A 17,536-nucleotide genomic window follows, 5' to 3' on the forward strand; every position below is an offset into this window, starting at 1 on the left:
AGGGTGGCGGTGGGCAAAGGGGAGAAATGGGGACATCTGTAACAGTGTCAACAATAAAAATCCTATATAATAAAGAGCTAATATGCAAATGGTCATCACACCCTCACATCCTTGCGCCCTCACGCCAAGGCCAGGTGACCTGAGGCTCTGCCGGGGGACCTGAGGCTGTGGCCCCCTCCTGGCAGGGCTTGATGGGGGACCTGAGGCTGTGCCCCCCTGCCAGGCAAGGCTTGATCGGGGTAGCGCTGGCCAGGTCCGGGTCTCACACGATTTTGAGGCACCCATGGGTGGGCGGGGACTTGACTCTGGGTCCTGTAGCACACCCCAGACTCTGATAGGAGGGATACTTTCATATACATTTTACTAATTTTCTTTTCTCTCTGACACTTCTATTATAGAGAATGGGCAAATAGCAATATTAAAATATTTCCTCTAATTAATTCCCTTTAATATGCATGACTTTCATACCCCCGGCCACTAGTTAAATATATTTGATGATTTTGTTGTTTAGATTCCACATTTAAGTGATTTTATATGGAACGTGTCCTACTCTGGCTTATCTCACTTAGCATACAAACCTGCAGGTCCATCCATGCTGCCGCAGAAGGTAGGACTTCCTTCTTTCTCACAGCCCAGTAGTACTCCATCTTGTAAACGTACCACAGCTACTTAATCACTCATCTACTGATGCTCATGTGGCTACTTCCACATCTTGGCTATTGTAAATAATGCAACAATGAACATAGGGGATGCATATAATCTTTTGAATGAGCTTTTCAGGTTTCTTCGATGATATCCCCAGAAGTGGGATCACTGGGTTGAATGGCAGTTCCATTTTTTTACTTTTTGAGGAACCTCCATGCTGCTTTCCACAGTGGTGGCACCTGGCTGCATTCCCAGCAGCGGTGCACGAGGGCTCCCTCTTCTCCACATCCAGCACTTGCCTTTCCCAGATAATTAGTGACTTTGTGAATATATAGCAGAGTGAGGGCAGGCTCTGCAATAAATGATTCTGGGAAATTGGACAGGTAAATGCAAAACAGAAAGAAAGAAAGAAAAGGAAGGAAGGAAGGAAGGAAGGAAGGAAGGAAGGAAGGAAGGAAAGAAGGAAAAAAGGAAGGAAGGAAGGAAGGAAGGAAGGAAGGAAGGAAGGAAGGAAGGAAGGAAGGAAAGAAGGAAGGAAGGAGGGAAGGAAGGAAAGAAGGAAGGAAGGAGGGAAGGAAGGAAAGAAGGAAGGAAGGAAAGAAGGAAGGAAGGGAACTTATCACCCGCTTACACCATATACCAGAGTACACTCAAAATGGATAAAAGACTTCAATGTAAGTCACAAAGCCATAAAATTCCCAGGAGAGTGACACGTCTTGTGTTGTCACCTTAGAAGCAGGCAAGGAGCAGAAATTCAGAAAAACTAAGTCCATATTCAGCTCCTGTCGACCTGCACATCTGGAGACTGAGGACTTGGGGACCAGGGTGCTTCTGAGGAAGTGGAGGCAGGGGCTGAGCCAAGCAGAGAAGGACACAGGATGTGGGGGGCAGAGTCCTCACACCACCACCCACGCACTGTCCACAAGGTGCTTGCCTCACAGGAAGGTGACACCTTCTCACTCTAAAAATAGCAGGTGCTGAGGGTCTGACTGGAACCACATTTACGAACAGCCTACATGTATTTGTTTTTTTATAGAATTTTTTATTTACTGGGGTGACATTGGTCAATAAAATTATACAGGTTTCAGGTATACGATTCTACACTACATCATCTGTACATGGTATTGTGTACTTATCACCCTAAGTCTAGTCTATTTCCATACCACTTACCCCATTTTTACCCCCAGCACCCTTCCCTCTGGCAGTCACCATAGTATTGTCTGTGCCCATGAGTCTTTCTTTTATTTTTTTGCTTAATCCATTTGCCCTTCTCCCTCAACCCACAACCCCCTCTCCTCTGACAGCTGTCAGTCTCTTCTCTGTATACACAAGTCTCTCTCCACTATGTTTTATTTTGTTTAGTAGATTCCAAATATGAGTGAAATCATAGGGAACTTGTCTTTCTCTGATTGGCTTATTTCACTTCAGATCATGCTCTCCAGATCCATTCATGCTGTTGCCAAAGGTAAGAGTTCCTTCTTTATTTTACAGCTGCACAATATTCCATTGTGTAAATATACCATAGCTTTCATCTGCTGATGGGCACTTGGGCTGTTTTCAGATCTTGGCTTTTGTAAATAAGGCTGCTGTGATCATAGAGGGGCATAGATATTTGTGGATTTATTGATGATAAGCCATTCTGAACGGTGTGTGGTTTCAATTTGCATCTCTCTGATGATTAGTGATGTTGAGCATCTGTTCATATGTCTACTGGCCGTCGATGTGTCCTCTTTGGAGAAGTTTCTATCTATGTCCTCTGCCCAATATTTTTTATTGAATTGTTTGGGGGTTTTGGTGTTGAGCTTTATACGTTCCTTATACATGTTGGACAAATAAGCCCTTATCCGATGTATTGGCAAATAGCTCTCCATTTGGTGGGTTGTCTTTTCATTTTATTGATGGTTTCCTTTGCTGTGTAAAAACGTATCATTTCTTCCTTATGCCTTCCTTTAGAAAAAAATTCATATTGTTTAACTAATCATTTTTTAATTGACCATTTTTTATTAAACCATAGTTGTCATACAATATCATATGCGTTTCAGGTGTACAACACGAATATGATATTAATTATTGACTATCTTCTCTTCCCCTTCTTACCCATCCTTCCTTCCCTCCGATCTGGAAACCATCAGTTTGTTATTTATTTCTATGGATCTGCTTTTGTTTCAGTTCCTTTGAGGATGCGAACAATCCCAGAGGTAAGTGACTTCTTTCCTTGTCTGAATTATTTCACTCAGGTCCAAAATGGCAGGATTTCATTCTGTTTATGGCTGGTTTATATTCCAGTGTGCATACACGCCACATCTTTATCATCTAGTTGTCTATGGATCTAAAGATTCAATGCAATGTTTTCTTTTGTTTTTCTAAATCCTTGACATGATAGATTAGGCCATAGATTTTTAAGGTTCTTAATTTTATTATTTCATAGGTTTGATGTGTCATATTTACATTACAATTCCAGTTAAAACATTCACTTGTTTTTGTTCACACATTGATTCTTGAGAAGTCTTTTGCCTTGATTTCCAAATGTAGAGACATCGGCTTATCTTTGACTATAGAATAAGGTGAATCCTCAAGAGTCCCAGGGGCACCTCAGGTCTCCACAGTGGGTGAGGCCCTAGCCAAGTGTCACTGGGGGCAGCCTTCCTGCCTCCTGGGGTCCCTGCAGGCCCCCTCCCTGGAGTGTGGGGTCTGGGACCCTCCTGAGCTAGTGGATGGCTAGAGCAGCATACACACTTGGCTCTTCTGAGGGCTCCTGTGATGGGGAGGATGGGGGTGCACTCATCTGTTGTCTAAGGGCCAAGAGATTCAGCTGCTCATAGGTAACATCCTGGGGGGCATCAGATGCAGCCTGGAGCAGGGGGAGAGAGATGGATGAAACATGGTTGGGGTTTGAGAAGCCTCAGGGCCTGGGGAGGATGGGACCCACCTGACTGTCCATCTGTCTGTTTTCTTCTGCTTGTCTGTCCTTCATGTCCAAAAATTCCCCTGATAGGAAAGAAGGAGAGGTGGTCATTCCCTGCCTGAGTCTTGATGTTGAGCAGTTCACCTGCGTGTACAGACACCCTGGGGGCCTTCATCCTGCCTGCTCTGCTGGAGAGAGACAGTGAGACAGAACAGCGTCTCCTTGATTTCACTGCTGAAATCTTCCTGTCACTTATCTTCATGTTGCCAGAACCAGCAATAAATTAAAATGATCACACACCATGACCAAGGAGGACTTTCTCCGGAGATGCAAGGATGGTTCAATATTCATGAATCAATAAACGTGATACACCGCATAAACAAAATGAAGGATAAAAAACCACATGATCTTATCAAAAATTCTGAAAAAGCGCTTGTGAGAATGATTCCTATTCACGAGGTTGAAAAGGATGAAAGATGACCTTACCTCTGTCCATCTGTGCTGACAGTGAGTGTCTTCTTCCTAGGTTTTCTGATTTGAGATTCTGGGGAAATCCTTTTCTCAGCTCAACTTCTCCATCTATTTGGTTTCCTGTACCAGGTGCTCTGAGCCCCCCATTGTGTGACCCAGGTCACCCCCTTCCCTACTCACCTGAGGTCCTGCCTTTGCTCTGACGCCGATGTCGGAGGAGGACAAAGAGAAGAAGGGAGAACAGCAGGACCAAGGCCACCAAGACCCCTATCCAGTACCATTTGGGACCTAGGACATCAGTGACATCATGAATGAGCCAATGATGCCATTTAATGAGCCCCCACTGTGTGAGAGGCACATGCTGGGGTCTGTCACTCATCTCCTCTCACCTCACAGCAGTCATGCACCAGGCATGACTGACGCCACAACCCACTTCACTGAGGCTCAGAGAGGTTAATCATGTGCCTCAGGTCACCCAGCTTGGACGGGGCAGAGCTAGGACTGGAACCCAAAACTGTGGGTTCCCTGTGCTGTCCTCATGCTGCCCCCCAGGGGGACACCAGCTTTGTGCTCAAGACTATTCCTCTGCAGGAGCCTGTCCATGTCTCATCTGGAGCTGAGGGTCCTTCCTCATTAACCGCCCCCAGCACAGCAGGGACATGAGGGGCAGGGTGAGGGGTGGACTCTAGTCTCTCCTGGATCCATCTCCACCCTGGAGGCCCTGATCTCTCCTTGGGAAGGTCCGGCTGGGCTGGAGGCTCTGCCTTCCTAAGCTCTGTGAGGCCCTTATGTCACCTCATCTCCCAGCAGCCTGTGAGCAGGATGGGACCAGGGATGAGCAGACAGGAACCCAACACTCAGAGGAGAGAAGGGACCGCCCAGCCCCACAGCAGGAGCAGCAGAGCCAGGAGCTGAACCAGGGCTGATCCACCCTGTTCGCTCCTCTGATCTGAGCCTGAGCTGAGGGGTAGGACTGGGTGCCCAGACCCTTGTCCTGCCTGTCCCTCCCTGTACAGTGTCACCGTCACTGAGACAGAGAGGACATGCCCCATAACATCATATCCTGGGGGCTTCCCTGTGAGGCCCCTCTCCCAGGAGGTCAGGGCCAGAACATAAGGAAATGTATGATCTGGTCTAGGATTCTTTCCTTTTATAGTTGGAGAAACTGAGGCCCAGACAAGGGATGGGTAGGTCCAAATGAGTGACCTCAGAGGGGAGTGAACCCCTTATAGCTCAGCCCCTGTCTCCATATGGAAGCACCCACCACCTCCGCACAAAGCCCTTCAATTACCTATCTGTGTGCCTGACCCCGTGGGTGGGAGAGACTATCCTCAGAGCCTCTTAGGTTCAGGATGGGGCAGGAGGGCTGGGGGTTGCCATCTCCCTACATAGGACCAGCTCCTCCTCTCCAGCCTGCACCCCACATCTCCCTCTGCCATGACCACCCCACCCATCACCTGCCTCAGACCCTGAGACTCCCAGACCCCCTGGGACACAAGCCCATCCTTGAGGATCTGGGCCACTCGATCCCCTGACAGACTCTCAGGACTTGCTCGGGAGGGGGGGGGGGGCTGTGCTCCCTCTGAGCAGAGCTTCCTGGGACTCACCAGCGGTGGAGGTGGGCCCTGTAGATGGGGGACTGGGGCCTCCAGAGGGTCCTGGAAATGAGGACAGGAAGAGGGTGAGAGGTTTGGGCTGATCCTGGATCCCATTTCACACAGACACCCTCTTACATCTGTACTGTGGCCCCTGAGGCCCTCCCACTGCTTCAGTATCCAGGTGAGGGGGAGGGGGTGGACAGGGTGAGACGCCACTAAGGAAAAGATCTCCTAGGGGTGCCATAACCGGTTTGGCTCAGTGGATAGATCGTCGGCCTGTGGACTCAAGGGTCCCGGGTTCCATTCCGGTCAAGGGCATGTACATTGGTTGTGGGCACATTCTCAGTGGGGAGTGTGGATGAGGCAGCTGATCGATGTTTCTCTCTCATCCATGTTTCTAACTCCCTATCTCTCTCCCTTCCTCTCCTTTCTGTAAAAAATCAATAAAATATATATTTTTTAAAAGATCTCCTAGGTGTGACCATCCCGAGAGCCCCTCACCCCAGTTTCTGCCCATAGTTCTTCTCGGGACAAGACCCTGAGCTGACAGCTCAGAAGACCAGTCAGGGGCCCTCACCTGAGACCAGGAGGTCCAAGGACTCACTGGGGAGTGACAGCAGGAAGGGGGAGGTGCTGTGTGAACTGTAGCACCTGTAGGTGCCCCCATGGGCTGAGGTCACAGGACTCATGGAGAACTCTGCCTGGAACTGCTGAGCTCGGTGCTTTGATCTCTGACGCAGGGGAGGATCAGCTGCCCCCTCCTTGGACAGAAGGAACGTGTTCCTGGGGCTCTGTGACTGACACCTCAGGGTCACGTTCTCTCCTGAGGCCACCCTGGGGCCTGGCTGCACCAAGAGGGAGGGTCTGTCAGGCAGGTGTCCTAGAGAGAGGGAGGGAGGGTGAGGGCTGCCCGCCCACCTTGTTTTGCCCTGAGAGTCACCAGGCCTCTCTCTGAGGACCCTCCTCTCTGTCTGTCTCTTTTTCTGAATCTCCCCCTCTCCCCTGCCACACCCCTGTCTCACTCTGTCTCTCTCCCTCCATGGGACCCTGCACTTTCATTCTGGCCTCACCACCTGAGACCCCAGCAGGGCCAGTGCAGAGTCTGGGCCCCTGATTAAACCCACTGGCTCCTCACCTGCCACCAGGATGTCCAGGGGGTCACTGGGTGCCGACCACTCTGAAGAGAGGTTGTATCCACCGTAGCATCTGTACCGGCCCCGGTGGGAGCTGCTCACAGTGTCCAGGAGGAAGTGGGCCTGAGAGAGCCCAGCCTGGGGCTGCAGGACAAGGCTCTGGGGGAAGTCCCATCCCCCCTTCTTGTGCAGAGCGAATCTGTCATAGCTGACATCAGAGCGACACTGGAGGGTCAGGCTCTGTCCAGAGGCCACAATGGGGCCCTGCTGGCTCAGGAGGGCGGGCTTCCCAGACTCACCTGGGGAGACCAAAAGTGAATTCCAGGGGCTGATCCTCTCATAAACCCCTTTTCCTGGCCTGGCCCCAGGTCTCACTGTCTCTGTGTCTCTGGCCAGGAGCCTTTGTTCTGCCCTCCTGCCATCCACTCACATGGGGCTCCCCTCAAAGAACTGACCCTAATAACATCCCAGTTTCATGCCCAAATCAATGGATGGGACAATAATGTGACTCACCTGAGACCAGGAGCTCCAGGGCATCACTGGGGTGTGAGCACACATGGGGGCTGTCCCTGTAGCAGCCATGGCATCTGAACGTCCACCTGTGACTGGGGGTCACGTTGCCCACAGCGAACAGGGCCTGGGACTGCCTTTTGGGTTCTGTCTGTGAGCCCAGGGCCCAGGAGAACCTGTGATCTCCCTCCTTAGTCAGAATGAACCTGTCAAATCTCTGCCCTGAGCCACACTGGAGGATCACGTTCCCTCCTGAGGTCACGACAGGGCTGGGCAGGGCTGAGAGGCTGGGTTTGCTGTAGGATCCTAGGAGAGGAGGAGGCAGCCTGTTGAAGGGCTCAGACCTCCCTCATGTCCCCCAGGGCTGGGCTGTGAGAGGGAGACCTGAGAGCAGACCCCCTTCCTGAGGGCAGAGCTTGAGGCTGGGACCCCTGAGTGTCCTCTCACCTGTCATCACCACCAGCTCCAGGGGGTCACTGCGCTCTGACCAACCATCAGGGCTGAGATAGTAACAGTCATATATCCCAGCACCATGCTCTGTCATTCTTGTGATCCTGAACATGCCCTTGTCCATCGGATCTACTGGTTTCACTCTGCCCCACAGCAATAGGTTTCCCTCTTTTTCAAAACAGAACTCCTTGGCCTCCCCGGTCCACTGGCACCAGATGGTCACGGGTCTCCCCCAGGGCATCACAGAGGCTGGCTTAGCCCAGATGGTGGGTTTGAAGAGGGGCCCTGGAAGGAAACCAGAGGCTGTATGACCAAGACCTTCCCCACCTTCATTTCCTAGCTTAGTGCTAGAACCTCCTCTTTTATCACCTCAACCAGCACCTCTGTGCTCCCTCCTGAGCCCCAGGGGTGAAGTAAGAGGAGGGACATGGAGCCTGGGGAGGACTCACCTGCCTGCACACGGGTCCTCTGGTCTAGACTCAGTCCTGAAAGAGAGTCCCTGTGAGAGGTTTGCACCTAGACATCTGAGCTGATTCCCTTCCTATCAGGCCCCGGGTACTAGAGCTGCCTGGGCCTGAGGTTTCCAATGAACAAGAGGATGCAGCTGCCCTTCCTGCTCCCGCTCCCTGTGTCCACAACTGACCGAGGCAGAGAAGAACAGAGAGGATGGACGTCATGGCGTCTGCTCTGAGGGCTCCTGCTCTGCAGATGGAGGAAGCCTGAACCTGCAGAACAGAGTCTCACAGGATGTGACGTGTTAAAGGCTGTTGAAAACCTTTAGGGTTAGCACACCCCACAGCAAGGAGACAGCCCCGCCCTGGGCCTGGCTCCTCATCTCCCCAGAATGAGGGTTCACGGGGCGTCCTGGTTTCAGGAGGCTGGTCAGCAGTGTCTGCGGTCTCACCTGATCCTCAGGGTCTCATGTGTCTGGGGTTTGACTCCTGCTCAGGGAGGGTGGGACCCAGGTTCTGGTCCTGAATCAGCCTCTGAGAGTCTGGCTCTGAACAGCCCAATGGGACACCCGACCAAGGCTCTTGAAGAAGCTCATTTATAAAAGATTCTGCTGCACAGTTTCCCTGTGGCCTCAGCATTTCCTCAACTTTCCCTGGTTTGGGGTCCTGATAGGTTCCCATCCCCTACTGACCCTTTGTGTTTCCTGCCTTTTTAATGTTCATTATTCAGTGTAAGTGTTGGTACCACCCTGTGGTTTCATGCACATTTATTTCTTCTATGATTTATAAAGCTCAACACCTTTTATTTAAACATTTTTTGTTACTCCTCACCTGAGGATATTATTTCCCATGATTTTTAGAGAGGATGGAAGGGAGAGAGACAGAGAAACATCAATATGAGAGAGATGCATCAATTCCTTGCATCCTAATGAGGGTTGAGGAGCAAACCTGCAACCAAGGCACATGCCTTTGACCTGGAAGCAAACCTGTGACTCTTCGGTGGTCAGGCTGATGCTCTAACCACTGAGAAACACCACCCAAGGCCAGCTCATCACCTTTACGTACTGTCACTGCAAATTTGCATGTCAACATCAGTTTCTTGATAAAGGCGTTTGCTTGCTTTTCTATTGCTCTCTGCTGCCACATTACGGATCTGTAATATTTCTTAGGTGATCTGAGTGCCAGTCCGTGGACTCATTTTGGCATCGCAAATATTGTCTCCATTATCTCCCTCGTGTCTACAAGGAACAGAAGTTCTTCATCTTAGTGGATTCCACTGTATCCATGTCCTCCCTAAGTTTGTGTTCTTGTGTCCACATCGAGGAAAAATGTGTCTCCCACAAACTAGTAAGATAGTTTCCCCCTTTTCTTTTTGCAAAAGAAAAAGTACTTGGTTTATTTTTCACATTTTGATCTGTTGCCCATCTGTCATTGATTATTGTAAATGGTGGAGGCAGGTAAGACGTTCACTGTGTCCCACAGACTCACCTACAGGCCCAGCACCATGTGATGGAAAAGCCATGACCACCCCCAGCCCGGCAAGGGTCTGTCACGATCCAAGTGACTCCATACGAGGGGTCTGATCTGGAGTCTTTCTTCTGCTCCTCTGGACAAGGCATCTCTGCTTTTCAATTTCTCAAAATACCACCGTCTCCATTTACATTGAATGGCTGGTTTCATTTCCTCCATATCTCAGTCTAGAACAGTGTTGGCAAACCATTTGAGCTCAGCATGTCAGCATTTTGAAAAACCCTAACTTAAATCTGGTTCTGTGTCACACATATAGAAATTTTTTGATATTTGCAACCATAGTAAAACAAAGAATTATATTTTTGATATTTATTTTATATATTTAAATGCCATTTAACAAAGAAAAATCAACCAAAAAAATTAGTTTGTGTGTCATAGGTTCGCCATCACTGGCCTAGAAGATTTCTCACCATCTTTGTGGGGAAGGCATTGGTATTGCTAAGAAGTCAAGGGAGGAAGTAGCCTGCTCAAGTGTCCTCCAACCATTCAGGATGTGGTAGTGCCACATTGATATTTAATGTGTGTCTGTGTGTGCTGCTGCCTTAGAACAGGAGTCCCATGAATGTTGTTCTTGTGTGAGTCCTGATGAGTCTCCACAGTTTGGTTGCTCCCTAAGCACTAAGGCACTTAGGGCACCTCTGACCTGGTGGGAGTCCTGCTTCCATAAAACTCCATGGACACAAGTGAGGCAACCTCCAAGGTATAAGGCAGCTGAAGGGAACCACGCCTGTTTCACTTGCATTTCTTTTTATTGAAGCAACAGTCACATAACATACAATTGGGCCTTTTGAAATATGAATTTCACTAGAATGCAGTAAATACACAATGTTTCAATGACAATCTCTATCTTGTTTCAAGAAAGTTTTTAACTCCCCCCCAAAAACAAACAAACAAACAAAAACAACAACAAACAGTCCATCTCCCATCTGTCCTCCTGGTCAACCCCAGAAAAACCAATCTGATTTCTGTTTCTATGGGTTTCCCTCTCCTGGACATTTCGCATAAAGGGAATCACACAAAACCTGATTCCCTTTTGTGTCCCGATTCTGTCCCTGAGCTGCATTATTATGATGTTTTCCCACTATGGACCAGGTGCCTGTCCTTTGTTCTTTATGGTTTAAAAAAAAAAACCAGGGCTGTGAAGATACCTCATTTTGTTGGGATAGATGTGACCCAGCATGAAGGTGTATAGGTGTGAATCCGAACAAGTCATGTGGCACCGACCCTCACTTCACAGGGTGAGAACAGAAGAGCAGTGAAGGAGAGTCAGCAAGGACAGGGAGGGAGGGAGAGCACCCAGGTGGATGGAGGAGGCGTCCTCTACGGGGACATGGCGCACATACCCCTGCACCCAAACGTCACCTTCCACCTCAACTTCCCTGGACATTCTCAATAGACAGATTCCCCAACTATGGTCCCCACTTTCCTTCAGCACCTCCTGGGATCCTCAGATGGGCTCCAAGGCTCCCCCTCTCTGAACGGTGCGTTGTTCCCTCTGTGTTCACATGCTGGCTGCATCAAGGGTCCTTATGGGGTCGTTTGGAGCCTCAAATAGCAGCACCCCCAGGACCACCAGGATCAAGCCAGCCACGCCCATCCGGATGAGATTCTCCACTGTGTAGTCTTGGGGATGGGAAAATAAGAATTGTGGGTACAGAAATCTCAGAGGTCAGGGCAGACACAAATCTCTAGGATATTGATGTTCAACCTGGGCTCCCACCTCCCCTTGACATCAGTGACCCTGTGATGTCTGAACTTGAGGTCCTGCCTCTGCTCTGATGCCAATGTCAGAGGAGGAAGAAGAGGAGGGAGAGCAGCAGGACTAAGGCCACCAAGACTCTTATCCAGTACCATTTGGGAACTAGGCCATTAGTGACGCCATGAATGAACCAGTGATGCTAGTTAATGAGCACCTACTGTGTGGGAGGCACATGCTGGGGTCTTCAACTCATTTCTTCTCACCTCTCAGCAGTCATGCACCAAGCATGGCTGACCCCACCAACCACTTCACTGAGGTTCCATGGGATTAATCACATGCCCCAGGCAGGATAGTGGGATAGAAACCCACGACTGTGAGTTCCCTGTGCTGTCGTCATGCTTCCCCCCCGCCCCCCGCCATCTCTCAGATGGACAACAGCTTTGTGCTCTGGGCTCCTCCTGTGCAGGAGCCTGTCAAGGTCTCATATGGAGCTGAGGGTCCTTCCCCATTACCCACTCTCAGTACAGCAGGGACAGGGATGGGCAGGGTGTGGGATGGACTCTGAGTCTCTCCTGGATCCCTCTCAACACACAGGTCTCTGACAGCCCCTAGGAAGATTGGGCTGGGCTGGGGGCCCTGCCTTCCTGAGCTCTGTGAGGCCCTTATGTCACCTCGTCTCCCAGCAGCCTGTGAGCAGGATGGGACCAGGGATGAGAAGACAGGAACCAGACACTCAGAGGAGAGAAGGGACCACCCAGCCCCACAGCAGGAGCAGCAGAGCCAGGAGCTGAACCAGGGCTGATGGACCCTGTTCCCTCCTCTGAGCTCAGCCTGAGCTGAGGGGTAGGACTGGGTGCCCGGACCCTTGTCTTGCCTGTCTCTCTCTGTACAGTGTCACCGTCACTGAGAGAGAGGGGACAGGCCCCATAACATCACGTCCTGGGAGCTTCCCTGTGAGGCCCCTCTCCCAGGAGGCCAGGGCCAGAACTAACAGGAAATCTAAGCTCTGGACAAGGATTCTCTCCTTTTACACCTGAGGACACCGAGGCCCAGACAGGGAAAGGGTGATTCCACGTCAGCAAATCCAGAAGGGCCTGGACCCCCGCATAGCTCAGCCGCTTTCCCCCATGGAGGCAACCACCACCTCCCCACAGAGCCCCTCATTTACCCGTCTGTATGCCTGACACTGTGGGTGGCAGAGATCCATCCCCAGAGCCTCCTGTGGATGAGGATGGTTCAGGAGGGTGGGGGCTTCCTTCTCCCCAAATAAGATCAGGTTCACTTCCCCAGCCTGCGCCCAGACATCCACTCCTGCCATGACCACCCCACCAATCACCTGCCTCAGACCCTGGGACTCCAGCCCCCCTGTGACACAGGCCCGTCCTTGAGGATCTGGGTCACTCGATTCCCTGACAGACTCTCAGGACTTGTGGGGTGGGCTGTGCTCCCTCTGAGGGTGGGCCCTGTGGGTGGGGGGCTGGGGCCTCCAGAGGGTCCTGGAAATGAGGACAGGAAGAGGGTGAGAGGCTTGGGCTGACCCTGGACCCCATTTCACACAGACACCCTCTTCCATCTGTGCTGTGGCCCCTGAAACCCTCCCACTGCTTCAGTATCCAGGTGAAGGGAAGGGGGTGGATGGCGTGGGAGGGCCTCTAAGGAAAAGATCTCCTTGGGGTGACCATCCTGAGAGCCCCAAACTCCCTTACAGCCCAAAATACTACTGGGGACAGGACCCGGAGTTGACAGCTCAGCCGATAGGGTTTGGGCCCCTCACCTGAGACCAGGAGCTCCAGGGGCTCACTGGGGAGTGACAGCAGGAAGGGGGAGGTGCTGAGTGAGCTGTAGCACCTGTAGGTGCCCCTGTGGGCTGAGGTCACAGGGCTCATGGAGAACTCTGCCTGGGACTGCTGAGCTTGGTACTTTGATCCCAGACGCAGGGGGGGATCGGCTGCCCCCTCCTTGGACAGAAGGAAAGTGTCCCTCCAGCTCTGTGACTGACACAGCAGGGTCACGTTCTCTCCTGAGGCCACCCTGGGGCCTGGCTGCACCGAGAGGGAAGGTCTGTCAGGCAGGTGTCCTAGAGAGAGGGAGGGAAGGTGAGGGCTGCCTGCCCACCTTGTTCTGACCTGAGAGTCACCAGGCCTCTCTCTGAGGACCCGCCTCTCTGTCTGTCTCTGTTTCTCTGAGTCTCCCCCTCACCCCTCCTACCTCCTGCATTTCTCTGTCTCCCTCCCTCCCTGGAGCCTGCACTTTCTGATCTCACCACCTGAGACCCCCAGCAGGCCTGTTCAGAGTCAGGGTCCCTGACTGAACCCACTGGCTCCTCACCTGCCACCAGGATGTCCAGGGGGTCACTGGGGGCCGACCACTCAGAGGAGAGGTTGTACCCACCATAGCATCTGTACCGGCCCCCGTGGGAGCTGCTCACAGTGTCCAAGGGGAAGTAGGCCTGAGAGAGCCCAGCCTGGGGCTGCAGGACAAGGCTCTGGGGGAGGTCCCGTTCCCCCTCCTTGTGCAGAGCGAATCTGTCATAGCCGACATCAGAGCGACACTGGAGGGTCAGGCTCTGTCCAGAGGCCACGATGGGGCCCTGCTGGCTCAGGAGGGAGGGCTTCCCAGACTCACCTGGGGAGACCAGACAAGAGTTACAGGGTCTGCTCCTCCCATAACTCCTTCTCCTGTCCTGCCCCCCAGGTCTCACTGTCTCTTCCTGTGTCTCTGGCCCGGGAGCTCCTTTTCTCCCTCTCCCCACCCCTTCACAAGGGGCTCCCCTCTCAGTGAAGATGCCAAAGTGTCTGGTGCCTGGATCCATGGAGGGGACCAGGATGGGACTTACTCACCTAAGACCAGGAGCTCCAGGACATCACTGGGGTGTGACCACAACTGGGGGCTGTTCCTGTAACATCCATAGCATCTGAACCTCCACCTGTGGCTGGGGGTCACGGGGCCCACAGAAAACAGGGCCTGGGACCACCCACTGGGGTGTGGTTCTGAGTCCTGGGTCCAGGAGAGCCTGTGATCTCCTTCCTTAGTCAGAATGAACCTATCAAATCCCTGCACTGAGCCACAGTGGAAGGTTATGTTCCCTCCTGATTGCACAACAGGGCTGGGCAGGGCTGAGAGGCTGGGTTTGCTGTAGATTCCTAGGAGAGGAGGAGACAACTTGTTAAATAGGTTCACTCTTCCCTCATGTCCCTCAGGGCTGGGTTCTGAGAAGGAGACACCCTGAGAGCAGATCCCCTTCCTGAGGGCAGAGCCAGATGCTGGGACCCCTGAGAGTCCTCTCACCTGTTGCCACCAGATACAGGGGGTCACTGGGTTCTGACCAGCCAGTGAGGCTGTTAGAAGAACAGGAATATTTCCCTGCATCATGCTCTGTCATGTTTGTGATGGAGAACTTGCCCTTGGCTGTGGACTTCCTTTCAGTCTGTGTGTTCCAAAGTACCCATTCTCCTTCCTTATACAGATCAAACTTCTGGGCCTCCAGGTTCCCCTCACACCAGAGGGTCACAGGGCTCCCATAAGGGATCACAGGGCCTGGTTCAGCCCAGAGGGTGGGTTTGGGGAGGGTCCCTGGAAGGAAGCCAGAAGCTGCATTACAAAGCCCTTCCCCACCCTCATCCCCCAGCTCATCCAGGACCTCTGTGCTCCCTCCTGAGCCCCAGGGGTGAAGTAACAGGTGGGACCTGGAGCCTGGGGAGGACTCACCTGCCTGCACGTGGGTCCTCTGGCCCAGACTCAGCCCTGGAAGAGAGTCCCTGTGAGAGATTTTCATGTGGACGTCTGAGCTGATTCCCCTCCCATCAGGGCCCCATCCACTTGACCTTCCAAAGCCTGAGGTTCCCCATGAACAAGGGGGTGCCGCCACCCCTCCTGCTGCCCCTCCCCATGTCCACAACTGACCGAGGCAGAGAAGAGCAGAGAGGATGGACGCCATGGCGTCTGCTCTCAGGGCTCCTGCTGTGCAAATGGAGGAGACTTAGGGTCGGAAAAACAGAGACGCACAGGATGTGGTGGGTCAGAAGCTGTTGCAGCCCTTCCGGGTCCGCAAGCTGTGCACCCACTGCCTGCGGACTCTCCCGCCCTGGGCCTGGCTCTGAGTTTCCCCAAACTGAGGGCTCAGGAAGAGAGAAGGCTCTTGGGGGGCAGGTTCCCGATCCCTCCCGGGCACTGCAGGGATCATTTCCTTTGTTGGTCTGGCCTTTGGATTCTGTGACGACAACTTTGAATGGACTTTGCAGTGTCACGTTGGTGCTGTTCATCCATCAGGAAACAGTCTCAACTCACACTGGACGTTTTTAGACCAGAGGTGTTAGTCATTTATTCCGCAGTTGGTAATAGGGAGCTCAAAAATGGAACTGCCGATGGATCCAGCTGATCCCACTTGTGGAAATATATCCTCAGAACCCAAAACTTTAATCAGAAAGAAGGTATGCTCCCCTGTGTTCATAGCAGCACAATTTACAGCTGTGCGTAAGTGGATAAAACAGCTGTGGTACATTTACACTATTGACTACTATGCAGTTTTGAAAAAGAAGGATCTCTTACCTTTTGAGACATCGTGGAGGGACCTGGAGAGTATTATGCTGAGTGAAGTAACCCTGTCAGAGAAAGACAAATATTGCAAGATTTCACTTATATGTGGACTCTAATGAACAATATAACTTGATCAAAAAAATAAGTCCAGAGGCATGCTGCATGGAACAACTGGACAGATCTCAGGGAAGGGAGGTGGGGGCAGAAAAAGATTAACTAAAGAACTTACCTGCATATATGCATAGCTCAAAGCCATAGATATTAGTGTGCAGAAGGCCTGCAGTGGGGTGTGTGCTGGGGGGAAGGGAGCATATAGGCAGAGATGAAGGTCATCTGTAATAACGTCAATAATATTACAAAAGATACAGTATTGTCTTGAAGGGGAAGGCTATCTATATATATAAAAGCCTAAGCGACCAAATGACTGGTTGATCGTTTGCACACAGACCACCAGGGGGCAGACACTAAATGCAGGAGCTGCCCTCTAGTGGTCAGTGTGCTCACACGGCTGGAGCACTGTTCAGCTGACCTATGTGAGCCAGACCCGGGCTCACTGCTGGCGAGCACAGCTGCAGTGCCCCAAGCCTCTCCCACCTCTGCGGCTGCACTACTGAATGGTGGTGGCAGGCACTGCAGGGTTGGTCAGGATGAGCCTGAGTGGCATGGCACCCGGCCCAGGCTTGGGCTCCTCCTCGCCCACCTGCTGCTTTGCGCACTACTACATCCCTCGGGGGGTGTCAGACTGCTAGTTTCGGTCTAATCCCTCAGCCTGGCCTGCAGGGATTGGGCCGAACCGGCAGTCTGACATCCCCTGAGGGGTCCTGGATTGCGAGAGGGTTCAGGCCAGGCTGAGGGACCCCGCATGTGCATTAATCCGTGCACCGGGCCTTTAGTATAGAAAGAAAATAAGAATGCTCATGACGGCATTATGGGAGACATACCAAGACAGGAAGAGAAACGGATTGACAGAGTAACAGATGTCAGAGGAGAGGAGATTGGAAAAAGAGGGGGGACTTGATGCAGAATGTGAAGCGATTCACTAAAGAATATGTATGCATAGCCTAAGGACACAGATAACAGTGTAATGAGAGCCAAGAGAGGAGGAAATGGGGTGGGTGGCGGTGGGCAAACGGGAGAAATGGCGACATCTGTAACAGTGTCAACAATAAAAATCCTATATAAAAAAGAGCTAATATGCAAATAGTCATCACGCCCTCACACCTTTGCGCCCTCATGCCAGGGCCAGGTGACCTGAGGCTCTGCCGGGGGACCTGAAGCTGTGGGCCCCACCCGGCAGGGCTTGATGGGGGGACCTGAGGCTGTGCCCCCCTGCCAGGCGGGGCTTGATGGGGGTAGCACTGGCCAAGTCCGGGTCTCCCACGATTTCGAGGCACCCGTGGGTGGGCAGGGACTTGACTCTGGGTCCTGTAGCACACCCTAGACTCTTACAGGAGGGAGACTTTCATATACATTTTACTAATTTTCTTTCATCTTGGACACTTCTATTATAGAGAATGGGCAAATAGCAATATTAAAATATTTCCTCTAATTAATTCCCTTTAATGTGCATGATTTTCATGCACTGGGCCACTAGTTAAATATATTTA

The 17,536-nt window shown here is 51.9% G+C and overlaps 2 protein-coding genes across 5 annotated transcripts; both read right to left on the reverse strand.

Annotated features, from left to right (window-relative positions):
* Window positions 1-3,047: 3,047 nt before the first annotated feature.
* Window positions 3,048-8,389, reverse strand: LOC139000111 (leukocyte immunoglobulin-like receptor subfamily A member 6). The gene is made up of 10 exons (XM_070402388.1): window positions 8,356-8,389; window positions 8,162-8,197; window positions 7,710-7,997; window positions 7,266-7,568; window positions 6,755-7,051; window positions 6,197-6,499; window positions 5,629-5,679; window positions 4,202-4,309; window positions 3,575-3,633; window positions 3,048-3,496 (listed from the first exon to the last, which is right to left on the reverse strand). The coding sequence occupies exons 1-10, from the start codon at window positions 8,387-8,389 to the stop codon at window positions 3,353-3,355; spliced, it is 1,623 nt and encodes a 540-aa protein (XP_070258489.1). The 3' UTR covers window positions 3,048-3,352.
* A 2,073-nt stretch (window positions 8,390-10,462) lies between these two features.
* On the reverse strand, window positions 10,463-15,330 carry LOC139000117 (leukocyte immunoglobulin-like receptor subfamily A member 6). 4 transcript variants are annotated; one of them, XM_070402396.1, is made up of 8 exons: window positions 15,297-15,330; window positions 15,102-15,137; window positions 14,682-14,966; window positions 14,234-14,536; window positions 13,722-14,018; window positions 13,168-13,470; window positions 12,853-12,889; window positions 10,463-11,346 (listed from the first exon to the last, which is right to left on the reverse strand). In XM_070402396.1, exons 1-8 carry the CDS (start codon window positions 15,328-15,330, stop codon window positions 11,196-11,198), a joined length of 1,446 nt encoding a protein of 481 aa, XP_070258497.1. In that variant the 3' UTR covers window positions 10,463-11,195. The 4 variants fall into 4 exon arrangements, with proteins under 4 accessions (XP_070258497.1, XP_070258499.1, XP_070258498.1 ...); XM_070402398.1 differs by lacking the exon at window positions 12,853-12,889 and having other exon boundaries at window positions 10,463-11,332; XM_070402397.1 differs by lacking the exon at window positions 12,853-12,889 and having other exon boundaries at window positions 10,463-11,337; window positions 13,164-13,470.
* Between the last annotated feature and the right edge of the window lie 2,206 nt (window positions 15,331-17,536).

This window comes from Myotis yumanensis, unplaced genomic scaffold, assembly GCF_028538775.1.
Source record: "Myotis yumanensis isolate MYYU_CA2020_CCGP unplaced genomic scaffold, mMyoYum1.0.hap1 SCAF_23, whole genome shotgun sequence".
Taxonomy (NCBI): Eukaryota; Metazoa; Chordata; class Mammalia; order Chiroptera; family Vespertilionidae; genus Myotis; species Myotis yumanensis.

Bases quoted from the DNA above. Each gene is read 5' to 3' on its own strand.
- LOC139000111 (XM_070402388.1), bottom strand. From the start codon at position 8,389: ATGACGTCCATCCTCTCTGTTCTTCTCTGCCTCG. The intron at 7,052-7,265 runs GTGAGTCACATT...TGGTCTCCCCAG, and splicing joins CCTGGAGCTCCTGGTCTCAG to GTGAGTCTGGGAAGCCCGCC. The intron at 5,680-6,196 runs GTGAGGGCCCCT...CCTCATTTCCAG, and splicing joins CTTGGACCTCCTGGTCTCAG to GACCCTCTGGAGGCCCCAGT.
- LOC139000117 (XM_070402396.1), bottom strand. From the start codon at position 15,330: ATGGCGTCCATCCTCTCTGCTCTTCTCTGCCTCG. The intron at 14,019-14,233 runs GTGAGTAAGTCC...TGGTCTCCCCAG, and splicing joins CCTGGAGCTCCTGGTCTTAG to GTGAGTCTGGGAAGCCCTCC. The intron at 11,347-12,852 runs CACCCTCAGAGG...GAGATTTCTGTA, and splicing joins AGCCCCCCACCCACAGGGCC to CCCACAATTCTTATTTTCCC.